This window comes from Eupeodes corollae, chromosome 1 (assembly GCF_945859685.1).
Source record: "Eupeodes corollae chromosome 1, idEupCoro1.1, whole genome shotgun sequence".
In the NCBI taxonomy this organism is placed as follows: domain Eukaryota; kingdom Metazoa; phylum Arthropoda; class Insecta; order Diptera; family Syrphidae; genus Eupeodes; species Eupeodes corollae.
Window position 1 is genome coordinate 230,299,056 of NC_079147.1, and position 25,590 is coordinate 230,324,645.

The 25,590-nt window shown below is 35.3% G+C and overlaps 1 protein-coding gene across 1 annotated transcript in view; it reads right to left on the reverse strand.

Annotated features, from left to right (window-relative positions):
• Positions 1–1,476: 1,476 nt before the first annotated feature.
• LOC129939606 (uncharacterized) overlaps positions 1,477–25,590 on the reverse strand; it is a 182,742-nt gene continuing 158,628 nt past the window's right edge. Inside the window, exons 4-6 of the mRNA XM_056047680.1 lie at positions 22,352–22,584; positions 2,783–3,109; positions 1,477–2,585 (exon numbers count right to left, since the gene is read on the reverse strand). Of these exons, the coding sequence (XP_055903655.1) occupies positions 2,573–2,585; positions 2,783–3,109; positions 22,352–22,584 (573 nt within the window). The 3' untranslated portion in view covers positions 1,477–2,572. The remainder of the gene's footprint in view (positions 2,586–2,782; positions 3,110–22,351; positions 22,585–25,590) is intronic.

Consider the following 25,590-nt stretch of genomic DNA (forward strand, 5'->3'; position numbering starts at 1 on the left):
ATCTAGTGCTTATGGCATGACAAATCCGCATTCGAATTTTTCGTACCTGGCAATGCGTTTCCGAATGTCATTTGCGTTCGAAAACGGAAATTTTGTTTTTACACCAAGAGAGGTAACCGATTGCAGTTCGAATATCGTTTTTAAAGGACATAAAAGTTATTAAGTTGTGTGAAATATATAAAATGTAAGTAAGGAAGTAATCTCTCTGAGTAGATTGATAGGTGTCCTGACTGAGCACTGCTTAATGGGAAGGCATGCTATTCGACTTGGAGCCCCTAAAAATGATTTTTGGAGGAGTTGCATGGACGAGGAGAAGAAGAAAATCTCTCATCTTCTGTGCACATGTCCTCCCTTCTCACAAAGATGTAGAATCCACCTTAGAGACTACTACTTCAACGATACCAGCGATCTAAAAAATTCTGATATTATTTGTCTCCTACGCTTCATTCGGATCTCCAATTGGTTCGACGAGTTAAGCTGATCAACTGATCCATGTGGTATCACAACGGACCATATTTTGGTCTAAGTGTGTTTTACTTCCCAACCAAGAGCCACTTTAACCTAACCTAACCTTAGAAAGGAATTTATAATTTTATTCAAAATTTTAGCAAGTAAATTTCTTAACAGGGAATCATCAGCGAAAAATGTGCATACCAAACAAAAGACAAAAGCAATTTGACGTTATTATGGAACTCATGTGTAGGTACTTATTCCGATTTAGGCAAGGGACGTTTGAACGCCTTGGACGCTAGAAACACTTCAACCAATTTGTGGGACAAACTTTCGTCAAAAATATTTGATTTATCGCGTATTGTTCTACGTTCAACTCTTTTTTTTTCATCCATCCACAGCGCAACCGAATGCATTTTATTAACTTTTTATTGAACTCTATATTTTCCCTTTAAAAATTAATTTCAACTTCCTCGTCTTGTTTGTGTTTGTTTTGATTTTTTTTTTGTATTTTTGCTTTGACACTTCTCATGAGAAATATTTCAAGACTCGGTAAATCTATTTTATAAATAGAAAAAGTACTAGATGATTGTTTTGTTCGATTCAAAAATTTTACAGAGTACGAATTCATAAACGAATCGAATATCAGATTAGGATCAGATTAGCTTTCGAAACACATTTCAGAGTAGGGCCCCAGGTATATTTACTAAACAGACCCACCTCTTTAAGCCAGGCAACCTTTCAATTAAGCCAACATATGTATAAGTAGGAAAAGAAAACCCTTGTTTTTTGTATATTTCATGGACTTACCCGATTTTTGTTCATAACAGATGAGGGTAATGGAACTCAAAAATGCACTTTTATTTTCCAATATTTAGCGACTTAGGGTCAGGTAAGAAATAGGTAACCCAAGCGCATATTGTTATTCTAATTGATTACCTTTATAAAATATTGCTCATTATCAAATAAATGATGAGGAATCCTAAAATGGAGTTGCCTTAAAGAAAAAATCAAACAACATTCAAATACTTTATACAAAAATTTATATATATATTTATTTCTCGATTTTACCTTGATGTTTTGTTTATAAAATACAATTTTACAATGCATTTTATATTTTGTGGTTGTTTTTTTTTGTTTAAATTTATATATTTGTTTTTATTTCACAAAGATTTTATATCTTTACGTTGAAACAACTAAAATAATCAAAATCATTAGGTACATTATCTACAATAATTATTGATAAACATATTTTATTAAATATTTCCTTGCATTGAACGCTATATTTTAGTTAAATTTGTTGTTGTTCTAAAGATTTGATTTTGCTGTTTATACACAAGAAAATAATAAATATTTTGTTTTTATTTTGTACGATTTTTTTTTTATTTTAAATGTTTTATTATTAATTTTTGTTTTTGCATTAATTTTATGTATGAACATCTTTTCGAATAAGGTTTATCTAAATATTATATAATTTAAGTTCTTTGGTATTTTTGTTTATGAAAATATGTGTCATTCCATCATTACTTAGGGCGGTAACCAGTACAAATATTACAACTATTTACTTTTTTGTTTTTTAAATGAAATAAATGTTTTTTTTTTAATTGATTACTTTTTATGATTATGCTTATATGAATAGCTTAAAACTATTTTATTATGTTTTTTAATAGATTCTGTTTTCATAATTTATGTTGTTTTTATTTTTTTTGTTTTTTTTTTAAGTTTTGTGTGTAATACAAATTTTGGTAGTTTTCTGAGAAAGGACGTGGCAAAATCAATGTGTTGTTAGGGCTTGACCACTTTTGCTTGTTTTGTTTTTTCATTTTGAATTACTACTAAATCGAATTGAGAGTAGAATATATTGTCAAAAGTCCTATCTTAATTATTATATTTTTCAACAATTTATATTTTTGTCAAATTATTACGATTTTCTGTTGCGATGAATGAATTATATTATTTTTTAAAAGCAAATTTTGTGTTATTTTTCTTTCGATTTTATATATATTGCGGCGTATTTTTCCAAACCATAAGAATTTTGCTGTTTTATTATTACTTTTATTTGTTATTATTTATAGTAAATACATGTTTTGCAATTTTACCTTAAAATTATTTAAATTAACGTTCATGTGTTCGACCTGTGAAAAAATGGAAAAGTAGATTTATTTAGAGAAATTAAATTTTGTTACGATAAATCAATTGATTAAAATGTATTGTCATCACTATTTCTGGATGACGAGATTGTTTCATACAAGTATTAAGGACTTTGCCTTTGTGTGCATTAATAAGCTTAATATATGTAAAATGGAACAAAAAGTTAATTTAATATTCTTACCAGTTGAAATAGGTCAAAGGCGAATGGCATCCCTTTTCTGAGCCGCACCATTTTGACTCTTGCAACGCCGGGCACGGCCGTCCACCTCTTTTACCGTGTTTGATTATTTTTCGATATCGATGCATCTCACCGATGCCACAGCTTTTGCTGCACGTACTCCAATCGGACCAATGTCCAACACGACAGTCCCGCGACCGACGACCAGAGGTACGTTTCTTATGTTGCTGTTGTTTACTGGTCCGGTTGTAGTTGTAGTTGTAATTGGATGCGATACTTTGGAGGATTGCATTCTTGTCGTTTTTCGGCACAATGTTTGTTAAATTGTTACTATAAAAAAAGGAAAAAGACGAGTTTTAATATGTTAAAAATTATTTTGGAATTATTGCAAAATGAAAAAGACTAATATCGAGTAGTGTCCGAAAAACAGCCAATAAAAAGTGACACCTTTAGATCTTCTAGCGCATTTCAAAAATCTTTCGTAGTTTTCTTCAAAATATTGAAAAAATGAATAAGCATAGCCCCGTTGGAAATACAAAAGCAAAGTAAAACTGAACTGTTGCTCTTTACCACCAAAACTAAAGTACCGCCCTTCACGCTACCTCGACTCAACGGTCAAATCCTATCATTGTCTTCCAGTGCAAAATATTTGGGAGTTATACTCGACCCTAAACTAAACTGGAAACTAAATATTGAAGTACGGGTTAAGAAGGCCTGTGTTGCCTTCTACGCCTGCAGCAAAACTTTCGGAAAAAAGTGGAGACTTCAGTCGAAGATGATTATATGGTGGCCTGCTCTTAGCAAAGCCTATAATATTGATAATTGATAAAGAAGGTTCAGAGAACAGCTTTCATGGCACTACCAACGTTATTTTGGATCTTCTACCAATCGACCTTTTTATTAAATACATAGTTTCCTGCAGCGCTATTACGCTGTAGGAATCAAATAGCTGGTTGTCAAAACCTTATGGTCACAGCAACACTACGAAATTGATTCCCTCAGATATTATCTCGGTAGACACTGACTACTGCAGTCCTATTTTGAGCCTTAGTAAGGGTTTTAAGGTTATTTTCCCATAGAGAGAAGATTGGGAGGATGTCATCGTGTCGATAGGTTTCAACACAACCATCTTTACTGACGGCTCAAAGATGGAGCGCGGAGTTGGTTCTGGGATCTTTTTTGAGTCCCTATAAATGTAGCCAAATCCTTTAGGCTTCCTGACTTTGCTAGCGTTTTTCAGGCTGAACTGCTGGCAATAAGGGAGGCATGTAAGATACTTAAACAAAACCCCAAACCAAAACCGAAATGTGGCTATCTTTACAGACAGACAGGTAGCTGTCAAAGCCATTATCTCGGCCACATCTCCATCTAAATTGGTCCAGCAATGTCACGATGAGCTTGCGAGCCTGAATATTAACCTCGGTGTCATCCTGATCTGGGTTCCGGGCCATAGTGTTATCGTGGGAAATGAACGGGCTGACGAGCTAGCCAGGTAAGGAACGGCCCTTCATAGCTCACTTGAGGGAAATGGTTAACTTTCCTCTTGGTGCTATGAAGGGTAAAATCTTTTCTATCTACCAAACTGAATCAAACTAAAGGTGAAGCAATTTGACCAACTGCATTATATCTAGGAAGATATGGCCCACCTATATTAAAACCCGAACAAACGATCTTCTATACAGGCCAAGGCAAGACATAGCCAGGATTGTTGTGGTTTGAAACGCACATTGGCCTATAGGAGTTCATGCAGAGAATTTGGGTATCTCTTACAACACCTTTTGCCGTAGCTATAGTGACCAAAGAGAAAGTGAAACCATAATCCATTTCCTCTGCAAATGTCCTGCTTTGGTAAACACCAGAATGAAATGCTTTGGAAAAGCATTCTTTCAAGAACTTGATGAGCTATCTGAGACAAAGATTAGAGACCTAATCTTTTTTCTCAATGCCACAAAATGGCTCTAACATAATCGCTATGAAGATTCTCTATAAATCTTTCCCTTTCAATCAAAGGTCAAACGAGTTTTTGGTATCAAAACGGCGCACTACAGCGCTAATTGGATCTCAGGCTAGGTTGCCTTGAGATCGCCATTTCTACCTACCTACCTACCTAATGGAAATCCTTGAATTTGAAGCAGCTTTAACTATAGCCCGCCTGTCCTGAATCTTCCTTTGTGGTTCTTACCTACCTCTTTTGGTCCTTTAGGTAGTTATATACAACTTGTCTCATTTTCTTGTTCTGATTTCGCTGTATTTAAAACGGATGGTTGGCCGATATCCCAGTAAGCTCGAATTCGGCCTACTCATACTTCTGGATTCTATCAAATTTTTACTCGTACTAAACTCCCAAACAATTAGACTATTTTTTTATGTTTAAAAACACTCTAGTAGGTATATTTAGATCTTGTCCATATTTATGTGACACGAAGTGTAAGTCAAAATGTTTTATAAATTAAAAAAATTTTTATTAGCTCAAATATTATTTAGTTATTTAAAATTTTGTAGTACGTAATTAAAAACACCAGTCAATACATTTTTGGGAGAGTAATTTCTGCACATCTTGATGTTAGTACCTCTACTGTAAACTAATACGCAGACATCTCTCAGTGGAATTAGACTCTATGAATCTTCAAAGGCCAAGGAATGTCAAAATGTTTAATTCGACAATCGGACCATTTACAACAACTCCCAATGGGAATTTAACAAACATAAGACTTATGAAAAGAATGTATTGTCATGAATATCTTGAAACTTAAAAGCCTTTCCCTAAAACCAACACAATATTCTTTCCAACCTTGTCGTTCTTTATTTTTACCCAAACATTCGTATTTTTTTCCATTACAGTATTCTTTTAATAATTAAAAGCCACAGAAAATAAAATTATTGTCGCGTCTTAAATATCCTTTCAAATAGACAAACAATGGTTAAGAAAGAAAATAAATGCTTCCACAATAAAAACTCACAATTTCATTTAAATACATCATTCTTTTTATTTTCGTCTCTTCATCTGTCCTCAATACTAAATTGTTTTGATTCCCTTTATACAAATAAAAAATAAAAATAAAAAAAAGGATATTTTCCTTTCCAACAATATTCTCCTAAAAGAAAAGGATCCTTCGGTAACTATTAATAAAAGTCAGTAACACAATAATACAAGTTTATTCTAGGAAAATAAAAAGAATTAAAAAAAGCAGCAAAGTTTAAAAAATAAAATTGAAAGGAAAAACATTTTTCTTTTATTTTGTTTTTTTGAAACCAGTCGAATGAAATGAATAATGAATGAATCCGAAAAGAAGAAACAGCACAAAGGACTAACAAATCAGGACAAGCTGGGTTGTCGTTGTCGTTGTCGCCAACAAACGCCCGGAGGAAGATTTGTGCATACATATCTTTTTTTTTACTCCTTGTTCTTCTGCAAGTAACAGTCCCGGATCGATTTGTTGGTAAATCAAGGAGCAAAATCTAGAAAAATAATGTTTTTTTCAATTGGCCTTATTTTATTGGTTAACAAAAACTATTTTATTTGACGGGTCAAGTTTCGATAGTTTTAGTTTTACCTTTTTCTCGTCCTCTATATTTCAGGAATAAGAAGAGACAGTGACTTTCGTGAATTTTGATTTCAAGATAATAACATCAAAACATACAGAAAAGAAAGTCAACAAAACAGCATTTATAAAAGGTGTACATTTTGGCTAGCCAACAATTCTTGGCGACTTTATTTGCCTTACTGTTTCCTGGAATGTTTGTATGCCCCGGCATCCAGCAAAGGTGAATATTTAACTGTTGTGCCATCTCCATTAAAGATGATCGACAGATTTGATAGAAGTCTGCCTATCTAGAAAATACAGATATCAGATGTTGATATCACAATTTCTATAAGCTAGGACAAGACTTCTTTTATCGCCAAAAATTTTGCCTGGAACGCGCTACAATCATTGGGAAGGCGGAATGAGATAGTAGTTTAGAGTACACACCTCCACCAACCCCTTCTTTTTTTTGTTGATCCGTCTGTATAAAAGTGGTTTGACTCGTCTTCCAGGAATGGCTTTTCCTCTCAGAAAGATTTGGAATGTATAGAAATCTGGGAGTTTCTATCAAATTGCAGTTGGGGATGTGCTTTGGAATTGATTCTAAATACTTATGAATTACGGAGTGGCCAATGTTGTTGTTAATCGACTGCTACGAAGCTTTGAGGCGAATAGCAGAACTTGAAGCTATTTGTTTGCTAAATATATCAATAGGTATTAGGTAGAATAGGATGTCCAGTGCCACAGATGAGGTCGTGCGAAACGTTCAGCTTATACATAGGCAAGCTGAACGTTGAACTTTATTTAGATTGTCGCGGTTTATAGCTTCTTCTAAAGCAGTCTACCATACAGCCACACCGTACATTAAAATCGGTCTGATACCGATGTGTATAGCCAATGTAAGATTTGGCGTTGTAAGCCCCATTTATTACAAAAAGCTTTTTTGCAAGAAAAGAGAGCTACATTAGCGTTTTTGACTCTTCCTTGGATGTTACGTTCCCAATTTAGTTTTTTGTCTAAATAAGACCCAGGTACTTAACGTCACTGAGAACTTTAGTTGTATTCCTTCGATATAGGGAGGGTAAACAAGGGAATTTTGTATTTCCTCGAAAATATTACTAATTCAGTTTTTGTGTGGGTAAACACCCAGTCCACATCGATCGGCCCAAAGTATTAGTTTGTCTAAAGCATTTTGTAAAAGTTCTTTTACGGTGTTAAGATGCTTATGTGAAATCGCTAAAGCAACGTCATCCGCATAGGCACTCACTCTGGATCCAGACCAGTTAGGATTTCATTTACCACTAGGTTCTAGATTAATGGGTATAAAACAACACCTTGTGGTGTCCTTCTACTAACGAATCATCTAGCAGAAGAGTTGCCCAGTTTTGAGTTAGTTATTCTGATTTCTGGTAGTCAGCATTAAATTAATTAACTCCCCGAGCGAACCTTCTACGTTTGGAGATGTGAGTTCAGCTCTGATTGCAGATCCGTCACGTTGCTTAAAGCGCCTTCGATGGCAAGAAAAGCAACCATAGTGAACTCTCTATGATGGAGGAAGTAGTAATATTGTAGTTCACTAAACGAAATTCAATAACCGTTTCTTCATTCCACAATCGTTTTGTATGACACAGCGCAACTTCCTACCTTAACCAAAGGTAAGAACAATAATAAACTAATAAAATAATCTATTCATAAGTTAAAAGGGTTGAAGTTGACTTACGTCAGCCAAAACTGTTTTGTTTTAAATATTGTCAAAATTAGCAAAATAATTTAAAAAAAACTACGACACCCTGTAAAACACACTGTTTTCGTTAAGGCGCGTGAATTCGTAACTACTTTTAACGGATCTGCCCCTTAGGATTTATAATACCGAAAACATTATTGGTCCGCAACTGGTAAACCCATTTATTGAAATTATAAATCTATAGGTATGGTTTATTGTATAGAACTTTTATTTTATTTCTTTTTTAGTAAAATGAAAAGGATTTTTTCTTTAAAATTCAACATAAATGAAATTAAGTTAACTTCAGTAAAGAAAAATATAATCTTCAACAATATTTGAAATTTGGAAAACAATATTACAGCCTAATTACATTTTGTATCAATACAGAACCTTCGGTTCGACCTTGAAGTTTTTTGTTTGAAAAGAAAATACTCTTTTACTTAATCCTTTAGTAATTTGATAAGTCCGTGACTTCTGAATTTTTGACATTTCATGTTTATAGGTCGTAAGGTTTGTTTGTTTTGAGTTTTGTTCAAAATCAAGTGCATCAATCCTTGAAGATGCAAAGTATGCACAAACGATTCCTTTCAAAAAAGGTTAATTTTAAGATTTCATTCTCAAGTTATGAGCGGTCTGAGGATAAGCTAAGCCTGCTGATAAACCATGCCGAATGTCAACTCATACTGGAAACAAAAATTCATCCCAACTAAAATAAAACAATAGTAATCAAAGATAAATGGTTTGTATTCAAATAATTTATCAAAGTACACGAAGGAGTACCAGATTTTTAACCTCCCATAAGAAGTTATTGTAATGGGTCCGATTAGTCAAATTGAAAATTTTGGCAATTTTTCGACTTTTCAAGGTCCCTAGAGTCGAAATAAAAGATTTTAAGAACGATGTCTGTGCGTGCGTGTGTATTTACGTTTGTACGTCCGTACGTTCGCGACGTTTGTTTTTCGTTCTCCATAGCTCAAGAACCAGAAGAGATATCGACTTCAAATAAATTTTGTTATACAGATAATAAGGCAGAAAGATGCAGAAAGGGCTCTCAAGAAAATTGCGTGGATGGTATTTTTACCATAGCAGTTTGAAAAAAAGGTGAACATTTTGGTTAACCCTAAATATCTTACGAACCAAAAACCCTAAAGACTTGAATTAAATTTTATATCATATATTGTAACGTGATATCAAAGAAGTATATTTTTTGAAAAAAGCCATGTAACGGTTTTTCATAAATCAAAAAAAACTGAAAAAAAAATTTGTCACCTAAAAAATTTTACGACTAAAATATGATTTAATCTCCAAAACAATTTTGTGCAACGAAGAATAGTGATTTTGACATCTGATAAAATGTTGAGAAAAATCGAATTGACAGTTTTTTTTTATAAAAAATAAAAATCTAAAAAAAACATTACGCAAAGTTGGTAAAAATTGCATATCGATTCAAATATCTTTTCAAAACCTTGAAATTTAAGCTTTAAACTTATTTTATCTTATGAAAACTATTCTTTTCAACATTTTGAAAAGTTTTGAGAAAAATCGAATTGACAGTTTTTTACAAAAAATAAAAACCTTAAAAAAAATATTAAAAGTTGGTAAAAATAGATTTTCGACTCAAATATCTTATCAACATTTTGAGATAATAGCTTCTTACTTATTTTTACTGATAAGAAATATTGTTTTCAACATTAGGACACATTTTGAGAAAAATCAAATTGATAGTTTTTTTACAAAAAATAAAAACATAGAAAAATGTATAAAAGTTGGTAAAAATTGATTTTCGACTCAAATATCGTTTCAAAAATTTAAAATATGGGCTTCAAACTCATTTCATCTTATAAGAAATATTATTTTCAACATTCGATAAAATTTAAAAAAAAAATCGAATTGACAAATTTTTTACAAAATATAAAACTTTAAAAAAACAATACGAAAACTTGGTAAAAGTTTACTTTCGACTCAAATAGCTTTCCAAAAATTAAAAATGTTGTCTTCAAACTTATTTTATTTCACAGAAAATATTGTTTTCGATATTCAGTTATTTTTATATAAAAATCCAACAGTCCGTTTTTTCATAAAAAATAAAATCTACAAAAAATAGTACGCAAATTTGGTAAAAATTGATACGAGGACATATAGACAAACTTTTAAGCAAGACAAATCGACAGACGGGATGGGAAGTTATCAGCCTATTTTTTGTTATAGTTTTTAGATTGAAGATTTATTTTCTGACATTTTTGTATTGAACTTAGGCTATCCCAGACATGATGGAAAGTGGATTTAAAACGACATTTAGTTACGTACTTAAGGTGGCGCTACAGTCCTGCGTGAAATAGGCCCTCACCCAACAAACTTCTCCTTCTAGCTCGGTTCCTAGCTAAGTGTCTCCAGTTTCGCGCTCCAAGTTAGTGAGGTCACTTTGTACTCCTAATCCGTGGCCTTCATTTACTGCACTGTAATGTAGGTCTGGATTCGAAGACTTTCCGGGCAGGTTTATTGGTTTTCATGCGCTCTACGTAACCCAGCCATCTTAGTCGTTGGACTTTTACACTTTAGTTAAATCTACTTCGCTGTGCAGCCCATACAGAACGTTCGTTACATCTTTTCCTCCAATCGCCTTCTAAGAGTACGGGACCGAAGATCACACGAAAAACTTTTTTCTCGAAAAGTCTTTTGTCATAGTCCATGCGTTTGCACTGTATAGCAGGACGGGGATGTAATCTCGCGAAAGAGAGCTTTGCTTTACTCAATTGGTTTCTTAGCCCATCGTTGGTAGACGAAACCCATTATCAGAATAGCGAATTGTATATGGTCATCATGCACAAACGGACGAGTTTGGCAGGGATTAAGCCGAATCCTTCTCCCCAGTCGAATTTTCGACCAATCGCACTTACTTTCCTTTTTTCCAAAGTCATAGGAACACTGATTACTCACAGGCCAAGAAGTATCTTGAAGACTTCTTAATGACCGGCAGTACGGCTTTCGTAGCAATATGTCCACTGGTGATCTGATCTCACAATGTATGATTGTAGCACTTGATAATTCAAAAGCATTTGAAATATTGTTGGTATCAAACTCTCTTTCAAAAATACGTATCTTCGGTTAGAAATTACTTATTGGATCTTTCAATACAAGTAGTCTAAGAAACTCAAAATAAATGCTGATGTGCACTAGGGTTCTATTCTGCCTCCAACACTCTTTCTCACTTTAATTAATAATCTCCTCGTTCAAACCTTTTTAAATTCACAACCCTGCTCTTCGGATGTGAATCTTGAATGGCAAAGTATTGAAACTCTTTAAATTCTGACCTGGACAGAATTGTTAAATATGAAATCAAAAATCGTGAAGAATCTTTAGCCGTACCTCGCGAATGTGGAATCTCTTGCCATATACTTTCTTTTCCAGTAATTCCAATATCCAGGATTTCAGAACAAATGTGAACTGATAACTGTATCCAAATACGAAAGGGAGAGTTCTTTCGGAAAGCGTAAAAGTAAAAGTTTTAGCATAAATGGTTTAAGGTTTATTTCAGATTTTTGTAAGACAGGTAAACTCTTACAACTTATAAAAACTTTTTGAATAGTCCATAAAATAATATGAATGTAAAAAATTAGAAGCCTCAAAAAGCTTTTTATACCTGTTTTTTCGAATTTTAGAAAGTATTATATTATCAAAAACCTTTCTTGATACTTACAATAATTTTTAAGAAGTGTAATTTTACTGCCAGCAAGAAAACCTTATCGACCATTGGAACTCGTATGCTGAGATTTATTAAGATGTGTAGGTAACGTTAATTTGAGATACTAAAAATAGGCAGGAAAGTATCAGGTAGGTCTCGTAGTCAGAAATGGCGATCTCAAGGCAACCTAGCCTGAGATCCAATTAGCGCTGTAGTGCGCGACAGTGGTGCGAGAGCGGAAAAAAGAAGTTATATTTATCCTTTTAAATTTTATGTTTAAGTACTCTTATATAACCCGAGCGTATGATTTAAAAGTATTTTTCAACAGAAAACAGACTTTTTTCCGCTCTCCCATACAAACCGAACCACTGTCCGTTTTGATACTAAAAACTCGTTTGACCTTTGATTGAAAGGGAAAGATTTATAGAGAAGCTTCATAGCGATTATGTTAGAGCCATTTTGTGGCATTGAAAAAAAAGATTAGGTCTCTAATCTTTGTCTCAGATAGCTCATCAAGTTCTTGAAAGAATGCTTTTCCAAAGCATTTCATTCTGGTGTTTACCAAAGCAGGACATTTGAAGAGGAAATGGATTATGGTTTCACTTTCTCTTTGGTCACTACAGCTACGGCAAAAGGTGTTGTAAGAGATACCCAACTTCTCTGCATGAACTCCTATAGGCCAATGTGCGTTTCAAACCACAACAATCCTGGCTATGTCTTGCCTTGGCCTGTATAGAAGATCGTTTGTTCGGGTTTTAATATAGGTGGGCCATATCTTCCTAGATATAATGCAGTTGGTCAAATTGCTTCACCTTTAGTTTGATTCAGTTTGGTAGATAGAAAAGATTTTACCCTTCATAGCACCAAGAGGAAAGTTAACCATTTCCCTCAAGTGAGCTATGAAGGGCCGTTCCTTACCTGGCTAGCTCGTCAGCCCGTTAATTTCCCACGATAACACTATGGCCCGGAACCCAGATCAGGATGACACCGAGGTTAATATTCAGGCTCGCAAGCTCATCGTGACATTGCTGGACCAATTTAGATGAAGATGTGGCCGAGATAATGGCTTTGACAGCTACCTGTCTGTCTGTAAAGATAGCCACATTTCGGTTTTGGTTTGGGGTTTTGTTTAAGTATCTTACATGCCTCCCTTATTGCCAGCAGTTCAGCCTGAAAAACGCTAGCAAAGTCAGGAAGCCTAAAGGATTTGGCTACATTTATAGGGACTCAAAAAAGATCCCAGAACCAACTCCGCGCTCCATCTTTGAGCCGTCAGTGAAGATGGTTGTTTCGAAACCTATCGACACGATGTCATCCTTCCAATCTTCTCTCGATGGGAAAATAACCTTAAAACCCTTACTAAGGCTCAAAGTAGGAGTGCAGTAGTCAGTGTCTACCGAGATAATATCTGAGGGAATCAATTTCGTAGTGTTGCTGTGACCATAAGGTTTTGACAACCAGCTGTTTGATTCCTTCAGCCTAATAGCGCTGCAGGAAACTATGTATTTAATAAAAAGGTCGATTGGTAGAAGATCCAAAATAACGTTTTAAGGCGCCCGTTGGGCAAGTACGAATGGCCCCTGTGGTGCCCACGAAAGCTGTTCTCTGAACCATCTTTAGCTAATCAATATTATAGGCTTTGCTAAGAGCAGGCCACCACACAATAAAACAATATGTTGAGATTGGACGTACTACGGCTGTGTACGTCCACAAAATCATCTTCGACTGAAGTCCCCACTTTTTTCCGAAAGTTTTGCTGCAGGCGTAGAAGGCAACACAGGCCTTCTTAACCCGTACTTCAATATTTAGCTTCCAGTTTAGTTTAGGGTCGAGTATAACTCCCAAATATTTTGCACTGGAAGACAATGATAGGATTTGACCGTTGAGTCGAGGTAGCGTGAAGGGCGGTACTTTAGTTTGGTGGTTAAGAGCAACAGTTCAGTTTTACTTTGATTAACTCCTAATCCACAACTCGTGCCCAGCTGCTTACTTTCTTAAAAGCTGACTCCGTGATTTCACTAATCACAGAGGTTTAGTTTCTTGACATCAATAGCACCAAATCATCCGCATAGGCTACCGCCTTCACTCCACATCTCTCAAATTTAACGAGAATTGTATCCATGACCAGAAGCCATAGAAGAGGCGAAAGGACACCACCCTGGGGTGGTTGACCTGTCTCCACGACATGGGCACATCTTTGAGAAGGAGACATCCTTTGAAAATTTGTTCCAGCCATGGAGCTGCCACATAATGCAACTTTTGAAGCATAACTGGCAGTATGCCATCCATGCCTGGGGATTTATATGGTGAAAAAGTATTGATGGCCCACAAAATATTTTCTCTGGTTATAATGGAATTGACTTGCTCCACATGAGCTACGTTTAGCTCTGCGGTTTCAAGTAATTCGGGGTTATCACTCTCGCAACCCGGAAAGCGCGTCTTCATCAGTAGTTCAAGAGATTCGGGTGGAGAGGCTGTCCAGGTTCCACCAGGCTTTTTTTAGAAATGAAGGATTACAATGTTCTTTCGATAAAACTTTATGTCTTCGATTGATTGACAGTATTCTCTCCAGCCTTGTCTTTTAACTGATGACAGGGCTTGCTTGTAAATTTTAAGAGAGTCTTTATACGGTTGGTAAAACATATGTTTGTGGCAGATATTAAAAATTATGCTCGTCATTTTCCTAAGACTAGACAGTTCTTCATTCCACCACGAAGGAAGGGTTTTACGGCTATATTTAACTGGGCAAGAGACTGTAAAAGCTTAACTTATAGAAGTTTCAAAGGTTTTCACCTTTGATTCAAGGTCTCCTATCGATTCAGTGAGATTCGGTAAGTTGCTTAGTTTTGAATTCGCAATTTGACTAAATTTCGTCCAGTCAGTTCTTTTGGGATTTCGGTAAGGCGGAGGGTTTTTCGACTCGAAATTAATTTGGAAAAGAATCCACTTGTGATCCGAAAACGAATTCAAAGGGGAAACTCTCCTATTCTCCACTAATAAATTACGGTTGTTTGCTAAAGTAACATCAAGCACATCCTCCCATCCATCATAATTTTCCGAGCTCGGAAAGACGAAAGTGGGAGTATTGCCTCTTTTACAAATGGTCATATTATTTTCAATAATAAAATCAAAAAGTGACCCACCTCGTTCATTGATCACAGAACTTCCCCAAAGGGTATGCCGAGCATTTGCGTCGCCTCCGATCAGAAGGTTTGCCTTTTTGATGTTGAATTTAACATCAAGGCTTTCCATTAGTAAAACCATAGACAAAAGTTTTGGTAAATATTATTAGATCGACTGTTTCTCGTTTGATACAGAAAGCAGACTATTACTACACCAACAAGTGAAAAAAACAGCAAAGACACAATAGTTAATGCCTTAATTTTACATTAGGTAGAATCGAGCTTGGTATACCGTCATTTTTCCGATGAAAAACTAATTATTTAGACGGACCTGATGGATATAGCTGCTATTTCCATGATTTCAAAAAGGAAAAAATCTATCTTGAAAACGGCACTGCAATGGAGGCGGTTTAATGGTATGGGGAATATTAACCTATTACGAGACCGTGAAGCTGGATTTTCAAAGCTCTAAAATGACATTAATCACTTACAAATCGATTCTGGAACGAGCTTATCCGCAGTTTTCTGAATTATTTGGTAGACAACGATGGACTTTTCAACAAGATAATGCACCAATACACACCGCACGCACAACAAAAGCCTGGATTCAGGGACAAAATGTGAACTTAATATCATGGCCCACATATTCTCCTGACCTTACCATCATGAAAAACGTGTGGGGATGGCTTTCAAGAAAGGCCTACAAAGGAGGACGACAATACCAAAAAAACCGAAGAGATCAATGATGCCATAAAACGATCCTGGGCCCAGGTAAATTTACATCTTGTTCCTATACATGTGACTCAAAACAACCGGTACTTTTTATGACCTTCTTCGGAAAAGCATCATAAAACTTGTATTTGTCAACTTAATCTAAAAATGTTTGTTTGCCATAGAAACTTAATACATACCTTATTCATTCCAGCTTTGGGTTTTTCCAAAAAATTCAAGGGCTTGAGAAATATCTTCAAATAAAAATTGAAAAAAGCTTGTCTTTAATGTGACATGAAGTGTATGCCTTCTATGTTCCATTTGCATTTGTACTTTGTTTAAGCTTTTATGATGTGCAATGCATACATAGGAATCTATGTACGTCTTATTCCGAACAGTCTCAACAATTTAAACATTTAAGGTAATGGATATTCGTGCCTAATCTACTCACGTAATTGATTTCTGTAACATCAACAATTTTTCAAACAAGTCCTAATTGAATTTATTGAAATTTTACTCTTTATCCATTCATTGTTCCAAGAAAGTTAGAATAATCGATTGGAAAATGAAATGTGATGATGTTTTAAAGCCAAACACCTAAAATATCATTTACGTTTTTTACATTTTCATTAATTTTTTCAATTTAAAAAATAATCGTTTACTCGTACATTGAAAATTTGTCCGCTCAATCAATTTTCTGATTGCATGTTTTCTTATCTGCCTCTTTTGTCGCGTATCTCTTTTGACGAGTTCTGAAGACGACACTTAAGTTCATTTGATCCGAACCAATAACAGTTAAACGACAGGTATACATGTCTCGAATCTATATTCGATTGAAGATAGTCGTTGAGAAAAATAAAATAAGAATCAAAAACAAAAACAAAATATCATATCAAAGAAAACGATGTTCCTTCTATTGAATTCCCTTACTCTTGATTGTGGAAATTGAGCGGCAAATTGTCAAATGAATTAAGAATTATAGGTTAACATTAAAGTTGTCTTTGTTATCTGGAACTCAGAGCGTTTATAAAAACCAAGTAACCGGTTCAATTATGGATAAGGACATAATTAAGAATATCCTTAAATCACAGCGTGATTGGATGGAAAGGATATTGTTGGATCAAAAATCATGGTTTTCAAAAAACACGCAAGTAACTCCCGCATCAAGTGCTCCAGTTATCCAACCGTTCCCAGCGTATAAAAAAGAAGATAACTGGAAAACGTACCTCAGGCAATTGGAGCAGAACTTCGAGGCGTGTAGAATCACAGACGATAACCAAAAGCGAGCATTTTTCTTATCATGGATTGGTGCAGAGAACTTCGAAATCCTCCAGAAACTCTACGGCGTAGATGACGTGGCCACTAAGAGTTTCAAAGATCTCACTGGTAAGCTTAGTGAACACTTCCCATCTAAAATTCATGTACTTGCAGCGCGCTACCAGTTTCACAAAACCGTAATGAAGCCTGGACAATCCTATGCATCTTGGGTTGCAGACCTTAGAGGAGTGGCTCGTAATTGTCTTTTCACGTGTTCAGGTGAAAACTGTGGCAATTCTTACGGGGACAACATGATACCAGACATTCTGGTGTTGTATACGCCTCAGAATAGTGTTCGCACGCAGGCACTCCAGAAAGCAGATCCATCACTCGAAGATGTACTAGACATTGCAAACACATTTGAGACCACAAAACAACCTTTTTCCTCAATTACTGATAACATTAACATAGTCGAAGTTAATCAGCTACCAGTGGCGGTCATGGGTATTACCGTTCCCCTTCGCAGTCTCACAGTAGGATAGAGTGTCGACATTACAAATCAGTCTGTCGTAGATGCAAGAAAGTGGGACACATTGAAGCAGTTTGTAAGTTAGGAGCGAGTACGGCAGCAGGGGGAACTAATGAGAAGTCGAGTTGCAAAAACAAAAATCGTAAGAATCAGCGGTATCGAAAAGGCTCTCATCGCCAGCAAAAGTCACAATCGCAAATCAGGTCTTCTGGTAATTCAGCAGAAAGGTTACATTTTTCCGAAATTGTGCAATCGCACGCTGACGGCAATTTGGTTCAAGCTCGGGCATCGTGATGGAGCTAAAAGTCAGTGGTAAGATGATGTCATTTCAAGTAGACACAGGAGCATCGTGCTTGTTAGTAGGGCATGAGGGTTATAAGCAACTGAGTCAACCCAAATGTTCTACAAGGCCTTGCAGGCATATGGTGGATCACCGCTTTCTATTAGAGGAGAACTGAAAGTAGATGTTTCGTATAAGGAAGAAGCCCATAAAGTCAATTTACTAGTCGTGGACAGTGGTGGTGCCAACATTCTAGAAATGGACTGGTGTAGGGCATTTAACCTCACTATTCAACATTCCATTTCATCAATCAACTCAAGTGACTCATTGCTCAACAACATTCAAGCACTGTGTAAGGCACATGCTGATTTGTTTTCAACAGGATTGGGGTGCAAACAGTATAAAGCCCACCTTGCACTTCGTTCGACATAGGGCGATTCCGTATGCACTTGTAGAGGACACGAAAAAAGAGGTGGATCTGATTCTGAAACAGATACATCGTACGAAGTGGGCAGCTCCCGTGGTAATTGTACAGAAAGCAAATGGTGGCATTAGAATCCGTGGAGACTTTAAGTCTAGTGTGAATCCGCAGCTTATTGCTAATCGACATCCTATACCACGTATTTGTGACATTTTTCATACTATTCGTGGAGGGAAAATGTTTACAAAGATAGATCTCTCGGATGCTTATCTTCAAATCGAGTTGGATGATGAGTTGAAGGAGATGGCTGTGATCAATACACCTTTTGGATTGTACCAATATCAACGTCTACTATTTGGTATAAGCAGCACAATTGGAGCAATTGTTTGCTGAACTTCCTGTAGCAGTATATCTGGATGACATCGTTGTTTCGGGTAAGGATGACATGGAGCATTTGCAGATTTGAAGGAGGTGTTTGGCCGTCTTCAAAGTAATAGGTTTCGGTGCAATCAGCAGAAATGTACTTTTGCTAAAAAAGAACTGGAATATTTAGGCCATACTCTGTCTTTAGGCCATTCCTTTCTTCGTAAGATATTTGAGGTCAATTAATCACTTAAGCCAATGTTTGGAGCGGTCTTATGTCCGATGGTGTGATGAACCTTACTTGTTTATATTATGCGAGAACTCAAGGGGATGTGAATACCCTTATAATGATTAAACACAATGCGAGCAATTAGGAAGATAGAATACCATTAGAAAGGAGATACCGATGCACATTGGTTTTGAATGTCTTCACATTGCAATAAGTGGGAAGCATTGAGTTTGGTAAAGCATTCAACATTCGTGTAGTGCGACTAAGGAAAGAATTTCTGTACTTAACAGTACGTTTGAAATTCTACTCAAGAGTAAACTGATAAACATGCCTAGAAGAACTGGTATTACAGTTGAGTTCTTTGAGGAGAGATATGCAACTGGCTATTTCTTTAGAGCATTGTTTATTAAAGTAGCGAGAAAATAATGACAGGCAAGAAACCTTACGACGAAGCTCGAGAGATACAAAAATTTCAGTTAGGCAACGGTCACCTATCATGTTTAGCTCTTTTTTTTTATTTTTGTCCAATAGACTCAAATGGGTAATAGGAGCACCTGCCCAGATATGGAAGTTGTACTCAAGTTTCGGACGAATATAGACTTTAAAGATTATAGCCATATCAGAAGGGTTAAAAAACTTCTTGTATCTTACAAGAAAACCTAAACACCAAGCAGCATTTTTGGCGATGTAAAATATGTGATCATTCCACAATAAGTGGTTTGTAATGCACGTACCTTACACTGAAAGCTGTTCAGTCTCTTCGATGCATGTACCACCCATGTATAGAGGGATGGTTTAGGGTTACGCTTTTGAAACAGGAGAGACCATTCAGTTTTCGAGGAATTACGTTCTACACGATTTTATATTCTCCATTAGACAATGCTGTCCAAGATCAGAATTTAATGAGCTTATCATAAAGCTTCTGTTGTTAGTCCACATTCGAAGAACAAGGATGAAAATTTGCAAACGAATATGAAAAGCTGAGGGTACTGCCATAAACGAAGCAATTTAGTGGGTTACAAGTTTTAGACAAAAGATTATTTATAAAAATAAGGAAGAGCGTCGCAGACAAAACGGAGCCCTGTAGTACACCAGCGTTTATTTTGTGAATATCAGATTTGAACCCGTCCAATTCTACTTGAATTGAACGGTCCGAAATGTAATTTCTTACCCAACAAAGAAGAGATTCACCAATACCAAAAGCACGTATTTTCTATAAGAGAACTTGATCCAAACTCTATCAAATCCCTTAGAAATATCAAGTGCACTGATATTACTTTCTCCAAAACGATGTAGAGATTTTTTCCAACTTTTGGTGAGATAAACGATGAGATCCCCAGTGTACTAGAGCTTCCATTTGGGGTCACATTACGTTACATTACGTTCTTTAATTACGATTGTCAAACGAAACGTGAGGTCGAAGCTCCATTGTGATAGCATGCATTGAATTCATATGGCTAAACTCGTAAATGTGAGGCGAAGGCGGTTTTGTGATTCAGCCAATACTGCCAGTCATTAAAAAGCTTTCGTTCTTCACGATATTTCTTAAGCTGAAAATTAATCAGCGTTTTCATGACCTTGGAAAGAAAGGAACCTTGTAGAGGAAAGCCTTTTTTTTGACAGGCTCGACAAATGCTATTTTTCATCTACTCTTAAAGTGACCTATTGAAAAGGATAAATGGAAAAGCGTACCCAGTGGTTTGTTTTGCCAGCGTTAAAGAAAATCTTTTCGAAAACGACGATGGAAGGACTGTCACCGTCAATTCGGAGCGTTAGGGTCATATGATAACCGCCTGTTGTTGCCTACTATTAAAAAATACGACTTAGAGAATATGTGGTTTCAAAAAGACGATGCCAAATGCCACACAACTCGAGCGAATATGGATTTATTGCAAGTGACATTTCCTGGCCCGGTAATCAATCGTCGTGGGAAATCAACTGGCCACCAAGATCATGCGATAAACCTTTAACTCTTGAGCATTTAACAAACAACATTTGTTAAGTTATTGGCAGAGATACCGCCCAATCTGTTTCAAAAAGTGGTCGAAATTTACCTCAAGAGAAACGATGTTTGCAACAATTCGAATGCTGGTCATTTAAATGATGTATAGCTGAAACAGAAACACGCTTTAGCTTCGGCTGCGCCCAGACGTTTACGAGTTCAGTCATAGGATTTCAATGCATGCTATCACAATGATGTTAGGAAAAGAACATAATATTACGAAATCTAAACGGAATCACTATTTCAGGTTTGCTAAAGATATGCTTTGTCTAACAGCTTTGAAAAAAGTCAACAAACAAAATTTTGCTTCTGGAGGGATTCCCATTGGTTACCAGAAAAAGTTAAGAAGTAAGTTATTGATAGAATAAGTATACAATTTTTCTTGAAAACGTTTTATTTTTGTAGAACAGAAAATGATTTCCGAAGAACTCCTCATAGATTGAGCTCCCAGACTCACCGTCTCTTAGTCTGTGCTTCTTCTTGCTCCATGAGCTGAACATACCCACGGTAGGCTGTGTACGCTACTTCCGCGATAATTTTTTTTTTCGATTTCAAAATTCATATTTTTACCGCCCGAAAAAACAAAACAAACTTTTGAAAAAAATAACAACTGCTAATGACAGAAGTGTCATTTTAGAACTGTCATTCAAAGCAACCTCGAAGCAGGCCCATCGTAACGCAGACGAAGACGAAGCTGAAGCGTGTTTGTGTTTCAACCAAACCAATAGTGTTTCACGAATGATTCCAACGTAAAAAAACTTTATAATAAAACAGAAATATCATGAAAAAAAGTATTCGTTATGTGTTTTATTTACGTTTAAAAAACGGTCAATACTTTCTTTTAAAAATTCTGTCTGCACTTTTGATGGCCTCACCTGCCAATCAACTTTTTTTAAAGACAATATATCAGCTCGTAGTACCCGTGGCGTGACTGTTTCTTGGAACAGTGACTGTCATGCCAAAGGTCTTGGCCTTAAGACCTGCCTGTGCCACCTAAAGTTTTTTTTCACGGGTATTGCCTCTTGCAAGAAATTGTCATGAAAAGTGCTTTCTCAAATTAGCTATTCAATTATTAGGTCACGAACAGTGACCTAACTTGATGAAAGATCATTAATAACGTTAGAACTGCTAAATACAAAATTTGAAAGAAAAAAGTGTTTGGATTTTTCATTTTATTTAAAGATTTTAAGCTTAAAGATATTTTGTTTAAAAATAAGCTTCAGGTACCTGTATCACAAAAACAAAAGTCTAATAAAAGGTATGAATACTTAAATGTATCCTAAAGCTAAAAGATACAATTTAAAGTTTCTGTTGCTTCAACGTTGAAGGTCATTGACACATCCTAAAGTGTCACCCTGTTAAAATGAGTACATGATCTGAGCATCTTTGTAGAAAAGTGGAATCATCAGAATTCCTATGTTGTGGCATACGAAAAGATTGCAAGGTAATTTTTAAAAATTCTCCACATTTTTGTTGAAATAGAAATACCTTCCCAGACACAAAAGCACAACACCTTAAAAGCAAAAGCATTTAGCTTTATTGCTAATTGTCATACCTACCTAGAAAGACGTCGTCATCGTTGGTAAGGTACCTTACCTTTGCCTATGGCAAATTCTCGGCCTATTTATTGAAGGCATTCCTAAAACAGTTTATCGTGTCTCGGAATGGGCATGGGTAATGGGTATTGGGTATGGCGTGTGACAAAAGATAGTCAGGTACTTATACTTACATTGGATTCATTTTTGCCAGCAACCTGGAACGTACCCGATCCCTTTCTGTGACCGAACCGGGAATAGTAGTTCCCACTTCACTTTGGCGTTCACGCTCTATACTCGCCGACAATTCGTTATTCATTTCAACGTGGTTGTGCTCGGTTTCAAGGTGCGTTTGAGTGTGCACCGTCTCGTAGCGGCGATCGTCCTCGACGAAATTGAAAACTTCACTCAATTCGTATTCCTTGAGCTGTAACGAGATAAAAAGTACGAAAAGGAATTTATTCTTTCTTCTTCTTTTTTTTATTCATTCTCTTTTTCATTTTTAACGATAAAGTGGCAAACAAATTTCTTAGAAAGTGAAATTAAGAAGGAAGAAGGAGAAACTAATTTTGTCGTTGTTATTGGTGACTGGCGCGAGTGCGAGTGCCAGAAGGGGTAGAAGATACTCCACTTCAATCCTATAAGCCTCATATCCTTTGCTTTGAATTTTGCGAAAAGGAATTCGCGTCTTAGTCTCAAGGATTTTTGGTATTCATATATTTATCTTTGTTGGAATTCGGTTGTGAAAATATAATTTAAACTCAAGCTAGGCGACTTGATTTGTGTAATGATTTTAAATTCTTCCTTAAGAATATCAGAAAAGGAATACAAATACAGATACAGATCCAGATCCCTACGACGATATGGAGGATGGTGAATTTTGCAGCATGTAAAATGGTAAATTAAAGCCTTTCAAAGCTGGATTATGCGATTGGAATTTAAGAAACAAAAAGTGATACTTTGTCATTTTAATTTGTCTAAGGCCGCGTTTCCATTTGCAAGAAAACTTCTGCAATAAATGTCCGATAGTCTGTCCGACAGTGAATTGCAAGTGGAAACTACCAAGCAATTTCTATCGCGACAGTACTTTCATAACTTCTTGCGAGTATTTGCAAGTGCAATTAATTGCTAGTTTAAACACATTTGTATCGACTCGCGACAGTTCTTGCAGCTTATCGAAGCAGTTTCATATATCTCGCGCAAGTAGCTGGTTGACGTCTTTGCTTTACACATACAAAATGAGTAAAATAAAAGGTCGTGAATGGCCTCGCGTATAAATTAAGTATAAATTAATTATAAAATTATTTCAATAAATTTTATGTATAGCATAATCGTAAATAAAAAAATAAAGTTAATAATGTTATAATAACTATAATTGTTATTATAAATAATTCATTATTAAAAGTTAAATATTGGATTGTTAATCATTTAGGAATAAATCCTTAAAAAGGAGGTAATCCCCCTAAATATAATAAATTTAAAAATAAAGAAAATTTTAAATATTTATTTATTATAAATAATGAAAACAATTGATTAATATGAAATAATTTAAATATAATAAATAAAAATACTAAATTAAAAGATAAAATATAAAATAAGTAATATAATATATATTATATAATATAATAAAATTATGATCGCAGCTGCTAATCTTTGACGTTTTCTCGCCATGACTTCACAATTTTAAGTAAACAACCAGATTTCTTGCGACATTAATTGCTCTCCTGGTGTAGATACATCTGCAATAAATTGCGACAGTATGTTGCGCGAGCTTCTTGCAAGACATTTATTGCAGAAGAAATTGCAAGAATTCTCATGACAATGTAAACGCGACTGCAAGAAACTTCTGCAAGACTTCTGCGAGTTGACTTGCAAGTGGAAACGCGGCCTAAGAAAATAGTGAAGAAGTGAGGATGAACCGATAAAATTATGTCACTTACACTATTTTAACCATTTTTGAAGAAAAGTTTTTAGCAATTTTTTGAAGGTTGTATTGTTTCATTTCAAGTAATGTCTTAGCACAAGAATATGTGTTATAGGAGGCTGAATGTCAACTGTTATAAGAGGAAGGCTTGGTTATAAATTTTAAGTCTCCATTCCTAAAAGCTCCATATCAGTGTGAACACTAAAAATTCGGGCATTTTCTGATTTCATTTAGGAAGAACATTACTTACTGAAATGTTTTAAAAAATTCAGAATTAATTTGCCATAATGAAATCCTTAATCCATCATTTTTTCACGATTAAGTTTTCTACTGCAGTCATGATTTCGGACGATGGATTATCGAAAATGGCAAAGTAACAATAAAACTGTACAATGACCTAAGATTTTAGAAAAATATTAATTTTTTTACAAAAATGCAGCCGATATAAAAATAGTCCCAGACCAACGAAACATTCAAGAAAAATTTCAAATGGAAAACTTGATTTGTTTCCCAACCATTTACATAAGTAGAAAGTGCGTAAAGAGATACGCTTTCACCACTTTTATTGAGCTCAGTTTCTTTAAAAATTAAAGAGAAACATTTTACAAAAAAACGAAGTGGAAGACCAAAGAATAAGGATATGTGGATAGGGTCTTAACAGTTTAAGATTTGCAGACAACATAGTTCATATTTCTACAAAAGCTACACACAGTCAAGACATGTTGATGGAACTAACTAGCTGGTGTTAAAATTATGGACTACCGATAAACAAATCGAAAACCAAATCCGTGAAAAATCACACAAAAGACAAGAAAACATTGGACGAAGAAAAAATTAAGTACTTAGAGGGCTACATAATATATTTGCGTCAACTAAAATCATAAGGACCAAGAAAACAAAGAAATTAACAGACGCATCAAAATAAGCTATGGAAACAATTTTGAAGCCTTAACGAATCTAAAGTAAAGACGCAATGAAATATATCTTGGAGTTTGCTGTTTTACCGATCCTTACTTACGGACTACGAACAATGAGCTAAGTTTATTAGCTAAGGAAATGTCAGACCAAAATCAGAACAAAGTTCTGAAGATACGATCAAGTCAAAGGGTACAAATTGCAGATATTCGCAATAGAACCGGAATTATAGACGTCATAAATAGAACAAGAGGGCTCAAATGGAGCTTGGCAAATCATGTATCTAGACTTCAGGATCAGAGAACAAGTGACCAGCAGGACTACCCAGTAAACGATGGAGTGACGATCAATCTCAAATAAGTAAAAACTTTTAGAACATTATGGTACAGCCTTGGGGGAGGCTTTTGCCAGTCAACTTTAATTTTTTTTTGGGCAACGCTAATTTGGAAAATTTGGTTTTGTGTCACTGTCAGACATCTTCAGTTTGGTACTCGATAATTTAAGCATGAATCTTCTTACAAATTAAAAATTATTGTAAGTTATTGAATTTTATTATCAACATGATTTTTCTGCAAAGAAAGTTAATTTGTACAC